Here is an 18,226-nt window from a genome sequence, read left to right as displayed (position 1 = left end):
TCAGTCAGCACTACTGAAAACCAAAATCTAGAGATTTTCAGACAACTATGGGAACGGAGTAGCTGCCACAGCTACTGGTTTCCCCAAGGTCAGCAGCATGAAGACTACAAGGAGGGGGAGAGCAGTTCTATTATACACAAAAAATTTTGTGCAGCCAGCTGAAAATGAAGGTAGGTAAGAGGAGCTTCTGAAACAGTATCCTCCAGATCTACCCTACTGGAAAAGGGAAACAAGAAAACCCCCTCTCTCGAGACGGCTATACAGTAAAATCATAAGGGAAATATCAGACCTCCCAATAAGAGGATTTTGGTAAATTGTAGCTTGCACCGAACAGACTAGAACCCAATATCTAATCTCAAAGAAAGCGATGAGGTTGGCATGACAAAAGGGTAACACAAGTAAACTGGATAAAGGGGGTGATGCAACACATAATACGCAATGTAAAGAGTTATACCTGATAATGAAGTTGTAGGTGTAACTGATGCCACAGGAATAGGAGGCATTGATGCACTTGAGAAAGAGCTGTAAGTGCCACTACTTGGTCCACTGCTACTGCTTCCACTGTTACCGCCAGTTATGGGAGATGCCGTTGAGGTTATTGGAGAACTCTTTTCCCCCACATTTGGAGAATTCTCCCATGCTTTACGTGCAGACTCCATCTATTTAGGAAGAAAAAGGAAGTTTTTTCTTTTTTTAAAAGAGAAACAGGTTAGCTATTTAAAACATTTTATCTCTTCGGGGTTAGTCCTTCAGTTAACAATTCATTTTAGTTAAAAAGGAAGTACAGGCTACCTGTGAGCCTCCTTGCTTAACATTTGATCATTATGATTGCACAATGCTATGTGTTCATGCAAAAAACCTACAGCCCTAAGTGGGAGCTTCCAAATAGCTCCAACTGACAAAGTAATCAACCATTTTAAATTTTCAGTATCCAAGATTAAAATTTGCTCACACTGACTTGTCTTCCTCCCCTCTCTATGAGGGAGTGGGAGTAAGGGAAATATATTGTTTCATACATGCTTAAAATATCAAAAATAGGTTCTAAAATAAAAACATTTAATCTCTTTAAAATTAAACAGTTTTGATAAGTCATTGGTGCAAAAAGGTAAGAAAGTGTTTCTGAGATTGGACATAGGTGATGCATGTTTCAATGAAAAATGTCACAACCACAGACGCGCAAGTTTCTGTCTTCAGTATGATCCGTAACCATTTAAGGGAGTACAGAAAGATCATTTGTCAAAACGGCATATTGGAACACAGCGTCCATTTTATTTTGTAATTTTAACATAGGACTACACATCACCACATAACTAGTATGCTTGTTTGGCTGCATATTTTAAAACCTAAAAGAAAATTTGGAGCTGAAACTATAACAAATATAAGTTCTCATGCCCACTGCTCATGTTAGAGGAAAAAATACACAAACAAAAAGGTCAAATCCCATGATTACAGAAAGTAGATGTATGTAATCTTGCATCGCAACAAATATAGTCGGGGTCAAACATGCTTTTGAAGTGCTTAAAAAAATATGTATTTCTAAGCTGTCCCACAAACTGATCTAAACAACCTAGTGGTTGACTGAAGCACCCCCCCCCCCCCCCCAAATCAAGACTTTAGCACTATTATAATTTAACAGCAAACCTTTTAACTCCATGCAATAATTCTATGGAGAATATTGAGCGAGTATGTTAAACTGACAAAGGGAAGGACATTTTACTATAATTTTTCAAATTAGATATGCTACAATTTTAAATCATAATTATGGTCCATGAAGTTCTACAATGACAAGCACCCACATATTTAATGCTGAGGTTTAGCTATTGGAGACTATGGGTTCCATGCTGCAATTCTTCATTTATCAGATTACAAACTGTTGGGGGCAGGAACTATTTTCATTTGGTGCCTCGTTCAGAACAAAACTCATTCAGTACTGAAAATGCGCAAGCCAGATCAGAATGGCCTAGTCACTTGAACTGAGATGTAGCACTTCTTACTGGACAAGTAGTCTCTGATGGCCACATCTCCGATTAAAACAGAGCATGGCTGCAACTACTTCATTTTACGGAAATTAGGTCCGCATGTCCCTAATTTAAGTTATGTTATTTGTCTATACATCATAGAAAATGATGGAAAAATCAATATAATTTGTATTTAATTTCCACTGTTGAAGTGTAAAAAGGTATCAGACAGGAGGAATTATTTCAAGTTTCTTTTCCCTCCACACAAGTGCTTTTACACACTTCATAGAAAATGTCACTTAACTACTTCCCTTTTTGGGACAGATTCCTCCCACAAAACACATGCACTGAGGATGAGCCTCTTCTAATAAATATATCAGACATGGGCCAGATTTGTTCACATCCCCTTCCACCCTCACACCAGATGAGTATTTCCCAAAACTGTAAGGAAACTGTATTCTTAACAATAAATTAAACTCCTTGAAGCATTCACATGTAGTGTTTTACATGGAGCAATCTTTGAGTTAGACTAAGACCTAGCACCTGCAGGTATGGATGAGTGACACTTTGTTCCTTGATACCTCAGAGTTCAGTGCCTGGATCTTGTGGAACCTTTCCTGTAGGTAAGCCATTGTCCCACCAACATGCTATTTTGATCCTGAGGTAGACCATCTTCATAGGGAGAGCAGGAGAACAAGTTTGTCACAAACCTGGTAAGAATAGATATATCTAAGACCTTAGATTCCTCAGTCAGGCTATATCACTATCATTATCTTTGTAAACACCATAGGGGAAGATGACAGACAGGTAGTAGTCTGAACTAATATTGGCAATTTCTGGAGACAAACTGAACGAGTGTCTGTGACAAGAATCTGACCAGAATATGTAAATAAGCTTTTGCCAGGTCCATTGATGTTGGAAGGTCTCATGGAGTGGTTCCAGTGATAGCAGAAGCTAGAGTCACCATCCTGAATTTTGTCTTTTATCAACCCTATTCACCCTCTGGGACCAGATTGGCCCAGACTCCACCCGACCCATTCTCTAACTAAGAGGAGCATGCAGCAGAGTCCTGGCCAGCTTCCTTCTTTAGGATTTGTTTCCCTAGCTGTAGGATTAGGGCTCCTGCAGAATGTAAAGTTTCTCATCACCTCTGAAGATCTGAGAAAGGATGAAGGGATGTGAAATTCCAGGGAATATCCATGCTACATCTCTCTCACATACCAAATGTTTCAAACATGATTAGGAGAAAGAAGTTCTCTCAATTCTAAGACCTTGGAGAAGCAGCAAGAGCATCCAGAATGATTTTACCTTCTCTCTGTTTTTTTAATCTTTGTGGTTTTTCTGATCTGGGGGAGAGGGGGTGTGTTGGATAGTGGGTGCATGAGAAAGACAACGGTCAACCCACGGCCTCTCACCTGTTGATTCTGTTTGGGTCTTGGCCCACTCAAGTGCTCCAGGGTCTCAGCATTCAGAAATCAACAAATGATTGCAGAGGAAGCAAGAGAAAACTTCCCTAAGAAAAAACAGTTTTTCTGTGAGTGAGGACAGAAAAGCAGAGGCAGATTCCTTGCCAAATGACTTGGTTACCCACTTAGAATATTTAGATGCAACCCTGGAATTTAGAAGTATGTTGGGCAGGGAAGTTTAAGAGGATTGTGGACTTCCCTGCCAAAGAGCCCTTGATCAGCAAAGGCCTGGCTAAGTTCTAATATGGCTGACCTGTCTTTGCCAAGGTGTCTCCCGAGAAATCTTGGCTGATGTGAGGGAAGCAGAGATCCCAACAAGCCTTCCACTTGGAGTATCTTTCCCTGGCAGAGTGAAGCCCAGAGAAAGGAGCAATTGTGGCAGAGTCCCCCCGCCGTCCCGTTTCTTCTGAGAGGATCTCCTTGCAGATGGAATGCTATGTTCGGGGATGGAGGAACAAGAGAGGAGACTGGAGGGTTTTTCCATTCCAGAAGAAAAGCCTAGAAACTCTTGTTCCTCTAAGGGAGAAGGGTTGGAAGATAATGCTCACTGCTGCCCTCAAAGCAGTTTTTAAAAGCAAGGATTACATTCAATAGGATGGGAGAATAGCAGCAATGTTCTGTTTGGGTACCAGAGACTCTGGTATGAAGATGGTAGGGTCAAGTCCTAGAGTACCCTGAAAAAGTGTGAACTGACTTTGGTATTTGCAGGAAGAGATGCAAACCCTGAATGTCTGAGTAAAGGGCATGACACGGGGGAAAAAAAAGGCTTCTCAAAATGTAGACTCAAAGCACTGCAGCAGAGATTTTAGACAAAATTCCTCATCAGACCTACTGTGAAGATAGCTATCATCTATCAAGTGTTTATTAGGACAATTAAATCACCCTGGTATTGAGGTGCCCCAACAAAGTTACAGGACAAGAAAATATACACAAGAGGAACTCTCTCTGCTCAGGTGGTGTGAAACTGTGCTCACGATGGATAATATTCCTAACTGTATCAAGTGTTTAGTTAATAAACTACGTATTTCCAGATGTTGTTCTATTAAGTTTAACATTTAAAGGTAAATTTAAAAAAGTGCTTCCAGACACCAGAAACTTAGATTATTGATAAATAATAAATTACATTTCAAATTTTAGCAGGCTAGCAGAGTTTCCCTTGCCAAATTACTCTCCCTTCTCTATCACTTCCACAAATTAAAATCACTCTTCTGACCTCACATCTTTTTTATCTTAAAATAGACTAACATTTTTCCTGGCTGAGACACTTTAAACATATACAAACAAAAAGAAGGGAGGATAATTAACAGTAACTAGGATTGCACCATTGGGTTGTGCTGTATTGTAATGATATAGACTATGAAAACTGGAAAGAAACTTTCATCCATCACAAAACCAGTTCAGTGAGAAATTCTCACTGGGAGTTGCATGAAAATTCCTTGAAAGCCATTAAGCTATGCATCCAATTCTCTTTTGAGTGAGTTCTAGTTTGGACAACATTCTGCCTTCTGAAAATTAGAGGAAGTTGCAATGCTTTTACTAGTTCAGCGTATAAAAGCACTATCACATAGCTCATCTATGGCACTGGAAAGGATCGACTTGCCTAAAAATGCTGTAGCTGAAGGACAGAGACCAGCTTAATAATGTTAGTGAGTTATATAGCACACAATCCAAACCCTCCCAACATCAGACTACATACATGCCATAGACCAAATGCTCTCACATACTTGCTCCACCTTGCACAATAAAGGAGCATGAAACGTCAACCACCACAAGTATAGCAAAGCACTTTTGTACTAGTTTATATGAGACAATAGCTGTTGACATAAAATAAAACAACTTACTGCCAACCTACTTTTCATTATTTACTACTCCAATCATCTAATTGTACAAGTCACACATCACTAATCAAAGGGAAAGAGCTAAGAAAGTCAAGTACTGCTTGCTGAAGTCAATGCACTACTCGGTTTTTAAAAACCTGTACAACCATCAATCTGTAACCAGCTTGTTTTAAACAGATCTATCCACTAATATGTCAAAATATGACAGGTTTCTGTCATGAGCAGCATGCCACAATATTTACACTCTTATATGTGTCTCCCTAGAATTAACTCTCCGGGTAGTGGGAGTCAAGATTGAGGCCAAGTGTTAATGCAAAATGGGGTTAAAGAGATTTATAATTTAATGCATCCTCTTTGATACACTCTTTTGTTTCAGCCATCTGTTTATATGCAAAAGCAGTTCAGAAGAGGAAACAAAGGAAGGCTCTAAAAAGGTTCACCAGCAAGTTCTCCATTATCTTTTTCCCTTGCATGCAAGAATATGACCCTTAGAGGGATGTGGTACATACCTTGAGGGTGAGGTCCACGGTAGCGGGAGAAACTGGAGTTAGGCTGGAGCTCTGTTGTAGAGTCTCCCTCCTAGGGAGGGGAAGGGTGTGGGGCAGGGGCACCTGAAAGGCAGGCAACACACATCACATTCTAACTAAGTCTACTACAAAAGCCCCTTAAGAGCACATGCTCAAGCGGTGCTAATAAATTAAATTTTCTTTGAGGCTTGAGCTTTTGGCAGGGATGTTTTGACAAACTAGGATGAAAATTTGGAGGGGAAAGGTTATTTAATATGTGTTCATGTAATACCGGTCATCTCTGAAAGTGACTTCAGGCTTATTTGTCCATGCACCAATGTTTTCTATATAGTCAAATGTCATTTAGGCCAAAATTTATTTTAAGTTCAATGGGGTACAAAATTCTTCCACAATCAAGCCTGACCGTATTAGGATCCAAACTCTGAGATGCAACTTCTACAAAAACAAAAAACTATGTTCTTCAAAGTCACAGGACCACAAAATAAGTAAAACTATACCTGGCAACTAATGCTTGCACATGGCTATTTCTAGTTTCCTAGCTCTCTTTCAATAGGACTCTCATACAAAGGCCAAGTTTAGGAGAAAGAATGCAAATTTGACAAAATGCAATCACTTGTTCCACAAGAAAAAGCTAATGATGAATTTGCTCAAGTTCCTAAACACAAGATCTGAGAAAGTGTTGCTATAATCCTTGGTATAGTAATAGTCTCTTACTCCTGTCTATCACCAACTCTTAGTTTAGATACAGAGCATATGGAGCTGCCACATAATGAGATTAATCTCAAAATACATGTACTGAAACTATGAAACTAGACAAAAGCACGAATCTGTTGTTGCTGGGAGACCATATTTCCTATGTGTGTATCCAACTCTACCATGCAACAAAGCAATACACCAAGATCAGCAGGACCAAGGAATTAAAGACAAAGTATCGTATTTTGCCTATGATTTGAGTCTACCACTGACAAACAGCACAAAAAAAATCACAGCATTATGAATGGAAGAGGTGCACAGGAGTAGCTACAAACACCACTGTCACAAAAATGCATTAAAGGATGTTGCTATCATTAAATTCATTTAATAGGAATAAAGTTTATTTTAAACTATAAGCTCTCTCGGGAGAGATGTAGGAGTAGGCCTTGTCACAATTCCCCCAAATCCAGTCAACTCTGAGCTAGTTATATTTGCATTGCTCAAAATAGCAGAATCACAAGATTCAGGTTCCTACTCTTGACAGAGACCCACTAAGTTCAAGATACATTTGAAGTCACTGTGAGTCATACACTAATTAGTACTCTCTCTCACCATACAAGAAAAACTAATACAGACAACAAATCCACAAAGCCAGGATTGCTGGCTTTGTGAGAAGTACTTCAAGCATTATTACTGAATGTTGCTGTCTACTTTAAACACCCCACTAAGCTGATTCCCTCACATTTGATAGCCACAATTAATTTCAGGATCCAGATCAAAATAATTCTTTAAAAACAAGTCTTTTGGGGACTTTCCTCAGTCTATCGTAGAGACTCCATCTTTAACTTCTAGTACAGGCCTCTTCTTTCCCTTAGTCTTACAAATGCTGTTGAGGGTAACTTCTCTGTAATTCCTGCTATCTGGAACTGTCTTCCTGAATCTTGACCCCATCTCTTTTCAAGTATCCTCTAAAAATATCTTTCCCTTACATAGGCTTCCAAATTTTTTGTTGTTCAAAAACAAACACCATGTAACACAAAGAACTCAAACAGGCACTAACCAACTTAAGTTATTATTATTTTTTTTTTTTTTTTTTACAGTGGAATTACACAATGAGCAGCTGGTTAACATAATGGAAACCTTATTAATAGCTAACTGAATGTAACATTCTGTGCTTTTAAAAAGGAAGACAGGAGTATAAATACATTTTCCCTGTCCTAAATCAAGAGATTCACTACAATAGACTTACATTAGTCACCAAAGTCTCCTCCATTTTTGTACTGCTAGCAGCCACATTGTTAGGATGAGAAGAAGGTGTAGTGTAGTCTGTCACAGACTCCTGTGAAGAAAAATAAGTCCATTAAAATGAACCCCCTATCTAAACTAGGTTTTCTAGTCTCAGGCTTACTCTTTTCAGACAGTGGTCTGACTATCTTTTACATAGAAGCAGTTCACCAAGTAGTATGATGACAGAATTTCATCACACCTATTAATTTATTTTTTCAGAAAGCATGTCCAGCAATTCTCACTGCTGAGTTACTTTGCACTAGAAGAATTTGTGGAAGATTTCAGCTCTATGAGAGGCAGCATATCCCAGGAAAGCCTCGCCTTTAATCAAGTATGTGGTCCAGATGACAAAAGTTGTATTTAACTTCTAAAAGTTAATGGCTTTTAATATTAGGCACACAGCTATAAAACAGAAGAAAACAGTATAAAATAAGATCAGATGTTTCTTAAGTAAGCAGATGAAAGATAAGGCTCTCCAGATTAAAAAAAAGAATGGAGGGGATGAATATGCACTTTTCTCTAAAGGGCTGAGACTTTTCTTTTTCAAGTACACACATAAGAGAAATTTCACTGGTGGCAAGTGGCCAGTGAAAGAAACTGATCTGGAAATGGTAAGATCTTAGCACATTTTAAAAAGGTAACTAAGTAGTCAACTCAAAGCAACAAATTAAGAATTTTTACTAGCTCATTACAGGATGGAAAACTCGTTGCATTATTTCCTGAAGCCATTAAAATTCTTGTATGGACATTCAAAGCCAACTCTTAGGAATACAAAGACAGGTTTTATGCCCTCTTCCAAACAGCATTTCTGTTTCCAAGATTCCTTTTCTAAAGCTATACTACCATGTTCAGTGCAACTAGACAGAGTTGTAGAATTAGTCCTTGCAAAAGGATGTTGGGTCCCGTTTGGAACCAAAAAGGAGGACCAAATTGCCATTTCTATGTCTGCTAATTACTAACTTTTTAAAAACACTTCCTGAGTTCAGAAATATTGGGAAAAAGTGTAAAGATGATCCCTGGCTCAATACTAGTGGAGAGACAGTCAACTATTGTTCCTGGATCCCTTTTGGAAAGTACCTTTCATGATTTTTCCATGGATGATTTCCCCCTTGGATTTTTCTGCACTGGAAAGTGATTTCATGGAATAGATGAGGATGAAAGTTCCAGTCTTCCTTATCCAGGATCATTCTGCTGCACTCACCTGCCCTCCTATTTAGGTTTCCCTGCACTAAGATCCAAGGTTCACTTTTAACTGAACTAGCTGCCACCTGTGATTGCCAGGATATTGTATGTACGTCTCTCTTTGTTCAATAAAGTCATTGTACTCAATAATCATCAAGTGATAACTTCCTGCAGGAATATTTCCAGGGAACAAGCTAGGTATGTTGCTTGATATTGATCTGAAATTCCTGCTCTGTGTTCTCTGTATTGATATTGGCTTCCAATGAAGTCTCTCCATTGAGTTGGTATCCACTCCTACCACTCTCTGCTAGGGCTGATGAAGAGAAATAACTTGAACAACATGGTTTAGTTCTTGTCCTCCCTGGTTGCCAAATACATACATACATACTTCTGACCACACTCTTACAAGTATGATCTCAGGATGTAGTGTTCACTGGAGTGGTCACTTGTGGAACCTGATCCGAAGATCCTAGCACAGAGGTTCTCAAACTGGGGGTCGGGTCCCCTCAGGGGGTCACAAGATTATTATATGGGGGGGGGTCATGAGCTGTCAGCCTCTACCCCAAACCCTGCTTTGCATCCAGCATTTATAATGGTGTTAAATATATAAAAAAGTGTTTTTAATTTAGAATGGGCGGGGGAGAGGGGGGTCGCACTCAGAGGCTTGCTATTTGAAAGGAGTCACCAGTACAAAAATTTGAGAACTGCTGTCCTAGCAGCCTGAACAGAGTGATGTTCTAGCAGGCATTGTAAAGTTAGATGCTTTACATGTCAAAACCAAAGTAACTTCTAAAAGGTGCAAAGAGCCTGCACCAGGCTTCTCATTATCTTCATTCTTACAGGGCTCAACACTGTTTAGGACAAGACTGAAATGAGTTCACTTTCACTAGCAACGCTGCTGTATTTGCCACTAACTAAGTTATAGGTCTTTATGACGATAAGAGGCCTGATTCTTCATATTATGCCAGTGTAGTTACACTGAACTAGTAACAGTGGAGGATCAAGCCCACTGCCTACCTATGAAAACAGGTGTATACCCACTGCATTTCTCAAGGCTGAGCCGCTACCAAGATATTGATTAAACCCCCAAGAAGTCATCAGCACAACTAAAGGAAGGATGTGTCTTGACAAGATGTTCTTGTTTTAGAACGACTTGACAAACTTCATCAGGAACAGTGCGAATCAGAATGCGAAGGTACACAGTCACTAAATCAACGAATATCGAACTGCCAGGGAGATGGCAGACAGTACAGTAGATGCTTCACATTTAAACCTCTTCCTCGTGAAGCTGTTGAGGCATTTAAAATCTAGGATTTCTATCAAACTACCATTCTTTGAGACTATAAATAAAATTGTACATCTGGTTGAATTTTACAATCAAATATATTTAAATAACCAAACAAAAGTTAAGTGCCTTCAGGATGTTGGCCTAGAATACCAATCAAGTGTCTTAACTACAAGAAAATCCACAAACTGTCTGTTTAGGCAACACCTCTCTTGTTGGAAGAATTTTTTTACTGAACTAAAAATTAAAGGTTGCTAGAAACGCAAGGTAGGTGAGGTAAAATATTTTATTAGACCAATTTGTGTTGGTGAAAAAGAAGCTTTCAAGCTACATAGAGCTCTTCAGGTTTGTGAAAGGTACTCAGTGTTATAGATAAATACAAAGTGGAACAGATGGTTTAGCATAAGTAGCTAACGTACTGTAAAAGACAATTTAAGGTGAAGTGGCCAGTTAACACTTCAGCAGTCAGGACAAAAAATGGAGGTTATGGGGCTGGAATGCTGTAACGAGCCATAAATCCAGTGTCTTTATTAAAACCATGATTTTGAATGTCTGACAAAGTTATGAATTTAAGCTTGGGGTTGTCTTTTGAAGGTATTATGCAGGCTCCCTTTGAGGAAGAAGACGGAGATGGAGTGATAGCTGGAGCTGGAATATGAAATAACAGCAGCTGTGAAACTGACAAGAATGTCAGTTTCACTGCTGGTAGGCTCCGGGTCCTGGAGATGGGAGCCTAGCAGGGCTAAGAATCCTGGTTGCAGATGTGGCTCTCAGGGCTGCTGCTGCAGTGGGGAGACCCTGGCAGCTCCCAGAATCTCGGCTCCAGTTGGGCACTCGCAGACTGGCTACTGTGTTGCAGGGAACCTGCCAGCCTACACTCCAGCTGTGAGCCCTGCGCTGGGCTGAAAGTTTGGGTTGTCAGCCTCATGTCAAGGGAGCTCCCGCTGCGAGCCCTGTGTGGGGCTGTCAGCCCAGGATGGTGGGGCTCCAGCTATCAGTGCACCACAATGCCCCAGTTCAGTCAGTGGAAGCCCTTCAGGTAAAGACATGCACAAATGAGAAGCAGCACAGGCCTTGGCTACACTTGCAAATTAGAGTGCATTAAAGCAGCCCCAGACACCCTAACTCACAACCCGTCCACACTGGCAAGGCACTTAGAACGCCTGGACTCTGCAGCTGGAGTGCTCCTGGTAATCCACCTCAACGAGAAGCATAATGCTTGCGGTGCTTCAGCTGAAATGCCCCAGCATCAGTGTTGCATTACTGCGCTTTGATCGGCCTCTGGAAATGTCCCATAATTCTCGTAAGTCAAGTGGCCGCATTGTGTATATACCCTTGCAAAGCTCTATTTTTGATTGCCGGCATGCTTATCTGCTCTGGGACAAAGTAATCATTAGTGTGGAATGTTGCTGCTGAGAGTGAGAGAGAGAGAGAGGCAGCGGGGAGGAGGGTCTGCTGTTGTCTGAACTTACAAGACAGCATGATGACATGCTCTCAGCTCCCCAAAAACCCACTCTCCCCCCAACATATACATAACACATTCCCTGTCACACTCCACCCCACTCCTCCCCATTTGAAAAGCATGTTGCAGCCACTTGCATGCTGGGATAGCTACCACAATGAACTGCTCTCTGTTGCACTGCAAGAGCTGCTAATGTGGCCACGCCAGTGCGCATGAATCTGACAGTGTGGACACACCGCAGTGCTTTTCCTAATGTGGTCTTCGAGGGCTGGTTTAACTCACAGCGCTCTACATCTGCAAGTGTAGCCATGCTCAAAGCGTGGATGTGAAACTTCGCTTTAGTTACTGCAGATGGCTGTACCTGGACTTAAGTCAATTTAATTTTGTAGTGCAGCCAAGCCCTAACCCGCTAACTCCACTTTTTGTCCTGCAGAGGTGTTAACTGGCCACTTCACCTTAAATGGTCTCTTATAATGTGTTAACTACTTACACTAAATCTGTTCCACCTTTTATTTAGTTATGATTAAGGCTACATTTATGTCACAGAAGTCACAGAACCCTTCCAGAGAACTCCCGACATTCTCTGCTTCATCCCCAGGGGTTGTGGGTCTCTGGAACTGGCAGCCAGTAGGGCCCTGACAGGGTTCCAGTGACAGGCGACAGCAGCGACAAGCGGCCCCCTGCAAGGTTCCAGCCACGGGTGACAAGACTCCTGAGGGGGCCCTCCTCAGGGTTCCAGTAATGAGTGACAGCCTCACGGGGGAGAATGCCTTGTGTGAGAGGCTGGGGGTGTCCCATTCTCTCTTTGGGATACATCGTCACCTTGCAGCTTCCAGCTGCCAAGAGCAGAGGGGGAACCCCACAGCTCCCCGCTACTACAGTAGCAGCGGCAGAAACCATGGAGCCACAGCAGCAAGAGTAACAGACAGGTCATGGCTTCTATGAATTTTTGTTTACTGCCCCTGACTTTTACTAAAAATAACCATGACAAAATCTTAGCCTTAGCTACGATGACACAGGAGTACCTTCTCCAGATTCGAAGAAGCTGTAGATTAAAAACTTGCGTCTTTCACCAACAAAAGTTAGTCCAATAAAAAATATTACCTCATCCGTTTTGTTTCTCTAATATCCTGGGACCAACATGGCTACAACACTAAAAACAAAGTTTAAAGGTTGTCTTTTTGAGGCTAAAAAAAAATACTTCCTCTTTGCGCTACGATTGTCTTAGCCTTTTGTAGTTCAAGGATGTTATTTATCTTTATTAATATCATACTGAAGAAACCAATAAAATAATTTCCATTTATCTAAATAAAATTCCAAAGCAATATCACAAGAAAAAATGAAAGTATATGTGTAAGACTTCGTTTAACTTGTATGGGCAACCAGAGGCTGAAACAAAGTGGCCAAACTTCCCAGCTACTCTAAGTTGCCAAAAAGGAGAATATTGTACAAAGCTGAGATTAATCTAGAAGCCGAGAGACAGAGAGAGGAGGTGGCACTGAGGAGAGAACTTGCTGTGAAGGAACAGGCTGGTTTAAAGCTAAATTATGTATTATTATCTGAAAAGAAGTTTGATTTGTTTCTGGCTTGAGGTGAGTGTCCAAGCCAAGGAGGTTGTTAAATGCTCATCCATTTCAGACTGCAAATTAAGCAATTTCCCAGTCCCATTGGGACATTTTAACTTCTTTTAAAGAGCCAGCTTCCATTAACTACAAGTCAGTACCAGGTAGATTCCATTACTTTCAAAACTGGTAGGACCGATTTTGTTGACTGTACCTATGAATTGCACGATGTGGTATACATATCATTTTAAGTGATTTCTGGGGGAGGTGGAGAGGTCAGTGTGGTTTATTTGATTAGATTTAGAAGACAGCAAGGAGTGTCTCACCATAGAAATATAAAACTTTTGAAACAAATGAGATGCAGCAGCAACTCCAAAAAATGTCTCTCTCTTCTCATATTATATGGATTATCATGCTGACGTTCTATATTTATAATGTAAAGAACATGACTAAACAACATGGGTGCTCTCGTTATGGAGCTTTTTTGAATGGGTGAAGTACTCTGCTCTGGTTCTGGAGTTGCAGACAAGTACCCTTGACTGCTGCAACCTGACAGATATGGAAAACTCAAGAGCCTCTTATGTGAGCAGTAGACTTTAAACACAAAAAACCGTGTTCACTGTGTTTAGCTTAAAAACTTTAAAATCACTTGTTAAATTATTTTTAATGCTACATAAAATTAATACAACAGAGGAAAAATTTCCCCCTATTTTTAATTTGGTTTTACTTAGTGCATTTTAGAGAACTGTATAGCCATCATCTGTTTTTCCTTGTACAGTCAATTTCACTTTGGCTGGGTCCTCCCCAAGGAATAAGAGGAGAAAAACATTTTAAAGACACAAAAATGTGACTGGAAAACAAAAAGGTGGCAGAGGAACTTAGGGACAGGCATGAGACCAAAACTACTTTAAAAACTAGATTTGAAGTTGATGGTGCCGCTACCTCAAAGGTGGTCTGCAGAGATGTGTGTTTTGCTTTGGTAATGTTTAAAAAAAGCTTGAAAGTTTCTCTTCTAAATATTGTTTTCCTGCTTGGTTTTATATGCAAAATTTAAGATTTGTCTACTTGTTTTTCATGGAGGACTCTATGGAGAACAAGATTATGACATCACAATAATGAGTGAAATTTTAACAACTGAGAGGGCAAGGAATATTTACGTAAACTGTTGAAAACACTGTTTTGTTAACACCTATTTAACTCAAACAGCTGGGAGAAAAGATCTGTGAGAACATTTCAGCTAAGGGCTAGGATAGCTCGCATTTCAGCACTCTGGTCCTTTAAGCTTTCCTGCAGACACCAGACTTGATACTCCTGATAGTTTCACCTTACATTTTAAAAAAAAACTTAAAACAAACCCACCCTTTCAGGCCTTCTTTATACTTAATAAAGGAGCCAAAATATCACAAAGGCCAATTTTTCCCTTTGTGGGTTGCCTGTAACTTCTTGGGATTAGGGAGAGGACAAGAGGATGTCAATGTACACTGGTAGTGCTACTATCCAGGGCCTTACTTTTGGATAGTCAGCTGAGGCACCTTTCCCATTCTGAATGCTTCCTGGGAAGAGTCAGGAAAAGATGATTATGTTTTCCTTACCTTGATAGGCCTCAATGAGATGATCTGGTCCTAGAACATGGGGTTACAAAAAACCCATTGGGTTCTGACAATAAAAGAACTAGGCCCAAGCCAGGATGTACAAGTAAGATGCAGTCATGGTCTCCCCTGCCAGTCACCAATAATACCACTTCAGGCCCTCAGAAGTTACACTTCTCATCTTACCAGTTTTTGGTGGGCTCAAGTCATTTAAGTCTGCTGGTTCAGGGAAGCCAATACACAGATACAGACAAGATCAAAAACTGCAGCACTGACAATTTACTCAAACTTGCCAACACACCTTAAAACTAAAACTTTACGCTGCTAGCAACAGGAAAAACAACATTCAAAATTTATTAGGCTAGAACAGAGATTTCAGAGACAACCTGTTCTCCATGGCAGAACCCTCACGTGTCTCAAGGGTGAACCTTTCCAAGGATGTGCAGCCTCCAATAACTGCTCTGCAGATTTTCACTGGGGAGCATGTGGCAACTCAGCTTGAAGGATCAAAAAAAGCTGAAAGCATATCTGTAAGTTGTGTCGGCTAACTTACAACTATTTAAACAACATTCTTGGTGTCAATAGTATCTCAGATTCCTCAACATATCAAGTATAATGTCAATGCTAGCAACAGAGCAATACTTCCTGCTCAAGACTGACTATCTGCAGGCAACTGAGACAGAACATTACAAACTGGAAGTCCTGAGTCATTAAATTGTCTTGCCAGTGGGTGGTATGCATCCACCTGCTACTGAAACAACCACTAGTTCCTATTTAAAATGTCCACTTTCCCACCTCCAGTTGATGGGTAAGGAGCTCAATTTCTGCAGTCACATTCTCAATCTCTGTGCTCAGTCTTGCACTGGCTGTGTGCTGGACTAGTCCTTGGATGTAAATTCAAGTAATTTGTAGGCCGCTTTAAAGTTATACTGGATTCAACAGACCCAAGAGGAGCTATCACAGCAGCAGAGGATCACTGGGAAGCCTTAATTATTCCTCCTTTCCCCATTTTGTGCTGTCAATACAGCACAGCTAAGGATCAGGGCTGAAAGCAAGCAAAGTGTTATTACAAAAGGTCTACATAAAATCAGAGAGCAATCTGCAGAGAACGTACAGTGACGCTTATGCATCTTCACCACATTCCACAGAGGGAATTAGGTAAAATTTTCAAAAGCACTAAAGTTTCATTGAAACTCAATAGGATTTGGACATCTAAATTCTTTACGTGCTTTTGAAAATGTCTCCATTCTAAAGCTTATCTTGAAGCTTGATGCATGATGCTTTCTTTGCTGTGGTACGCAAACTTGCAAATTGAGTCTCCTTCCAACATTTTGCTACAGCTCTCTGATGATGGTTGACCACATCGCTCTTGCGCAACTTGGATAAACTTCAAATCAGGCACTGAGTGTAAGGCTTCTGCCTGCTCTAACCTCTTTGGTGCTATTTCCCACAGACCAGAACCTAGGGCTCCAGGTACAGACTTCTTTTCTATAACTTAGTGAGCACTTGTAGTCACTGGTGAGGCGGTATAAACAGTTTAGAACACTTCAACCCGAGTCACATACAGGGCACATAATCCACAGCAGTGCTTCATTTTAAATATTACTTCCTGAGAACAACTACAGGCAAACGGTCTAACTTTTCAACTCCAGTGTTTTGTAAGTTCTTCTATGTAATATCTGAATGATTTCATTAGCAGGCAACTAAATGTCATAGCAGAATTCAGACATTAAATTACCCATGGCCCACTGGTTACAGTTAATCAAATGTTATCTCTTTTACACACACTGTTCAGTAATGTTCAAGAAGTGTGCCACTTTTTTGTCTTACCTTTGTATTTGTTCCAAACTCTGGAGAAGAGACAGAGATCATTGTTCCTATTTCAGTACTCAGTTCATTTGTGGCTTTGGTTTCTTTTGTCAAAACAGGGTCTGGACTTCTGACAGCGGTGGGACTGGGCTTCTCCTGTCCCTCGGGCTCTCCCTGCTGGGCATCCTTCACCTTTCTGTTCTTTAGCGAACGCTCTTTCCCAATAGGACCAGGTTTATATTCTTTGTTTTCTACTGGACTCAAGTCTGGAAGCTAAATTAGTGATTTAACTTGTCAGTGTTGGCTGTTTTTTTTTTTTTTTTAAAAACAAGGAAGTTGTAACATAAAATCTTTATATGCTCAAGAGAGTAAGAATCAAAACATTTTGTTGACATCTACCAAGACTCAAATGTCTGCGACTGTTCCTTGAGGGTGTAAACAGTAAGGTTGGGTTTGTTTGTTTTTGCTTTTTTTTTTAAATTAAAGAAAGGGTAGTTTAGTTAGAGATGTTAATCTGGCACCAGACGAGTACCTGAAACATGTCAACTGAAAGGACTAATTACCAGCAGGAAGCCAAAGATCTAGGCTTAAGAGCTCCTATGAGTGCTATATTAAATGGCATGGGATTAAATAGTCAGTCTAAAGATTAAAAGTGACCTGCAAAGAAGAAAAAATTGCCCTAGTGAACTTTAAAATATATTGTCTAAAGACAGCCCAACTTTTTTTTCTAGCAATGTTTAAACAGACTTTTTTAGCCTTACTAATATCAGGAATATCAAGTCTTCTGTTTTTGCTGGAGCCCTAGAAAAATGGGCGGAGGGTTCTCAGTCCTCAGCTGAAGAGACACTGGTGTATGGATGTTTGCCAGAGCTTTCCTCCGCAGTGTTTGCACTAAAAAGCTTTTAAACACAGAACACAAATTTGCAAGTGTTCCCGTCTTCTTTTGAAGGAGCGGTGGCTGCGATGGTATATGGCTATATTATCAATGGTTTTAAATGTAAATTTGATTTCTCTATAACTGTGTTATACACGGAGAGCGTTGGTCTGTGGCCACAAAGGAAGAATAAGTTTAATACCATGCTATGACACTCAGAAGCCATTCCCTTCTTAATAGATGGTGACACCAGCAGAGGGTGGACTGCATGAGGTAGTTCAGTGGCTACTACTGTGGGGCGGCAGGAGCAGCATAATGTCTCTTTAAAGCTAGTGGACTAGGGTAGGCAGGGCAGCCCTCAAAATCCTACTGCATTAACGAAGGCTAAGGGTGGGCAGGGTAGAGACTGGTAGTTTCTCCCTCATCACAAGTACTTCATGGCAAGGAATGAGGAGGTTAATTTTTCCAGAGACAGGTAAAGGAGACCCTTCTTTACATGTCTTTGGGTACGTCTACACTGCACGATTATTTCGAATTAGCTTAAACCGATATTACAAAACAGATCTAATAAAATCGGTTTAGCGCATCCACAGCGGGATCCCGAAATCGATTGTTTGCGTCCATGGTCCAAAGCTACCATCGATTTCAGGAGCGGTGCACTGTGGGTAGCTGTTCCTCAGCTATCCCATAGTTC

The 18,226-nt window shown here is 40.5% G+C and overlaps 1 protein-coding gene across 13 annotated transcripts in view; it reads right to left on the bottom strand.

Annotated features, from left to right (window-relative positions):
• Positions 1-18,226, bottom strand: part of PRRC2C (proline rich coiled-coil 2C) — a 128,049-nt gene that overhangs the window by 33,651 nt on the left and 76,172 nt on the right. For 6 of the 13 annotated variants that reach the window (XM_032806130.2, XM_075067965.1, XM_032806139.2 and 3 more), the window contains exons 22-25: positions 16,680-16,931; positions 7,732-7,821; positions 5,772-5,873; positions 455-659 (exon numbers count right to left, since the gene is read on the bottom strand). In XM_032806130.2, the coding sequence (XP_032662021.1) occupies positions 455-659; positions 5,772-5,873; positions 7,732-7,821; positions 16,680-16,931 (649 nt within the window). The remainder of the gene's footprint in view (positions 1-454; positions 660-5,771; positions 5,874-7,731; positions 7,822-16,679; positions 16,932-18,226) is intronic. The other 7 variants (XM_075067963.1, XM_075067964.1, XM_075067969.1 and 4 more) reach the window with 3 other exon arrangements.

The sequence above is a fragment of the Chelonoidis abingdonii genome, chromosome 7, assembly GCF_003597395.2.
Source record: "Chelonoidis abingdonii isolate Lonesome George chromosome 7, CheloAbing_2.0, whole genome shotgun sequence".
Classification (NCBI taxonomy): domain Eukaryota; kingdom Metazoa; phylum Chordata; order Testudines; family Testudinidae; genus Chelonoidis; species Chelonoidis abingdonii.
Note: the sequence above shows the minus strand (reverse complement) of the source record. Positions and strands in the feature narration are given on the sequence as shown.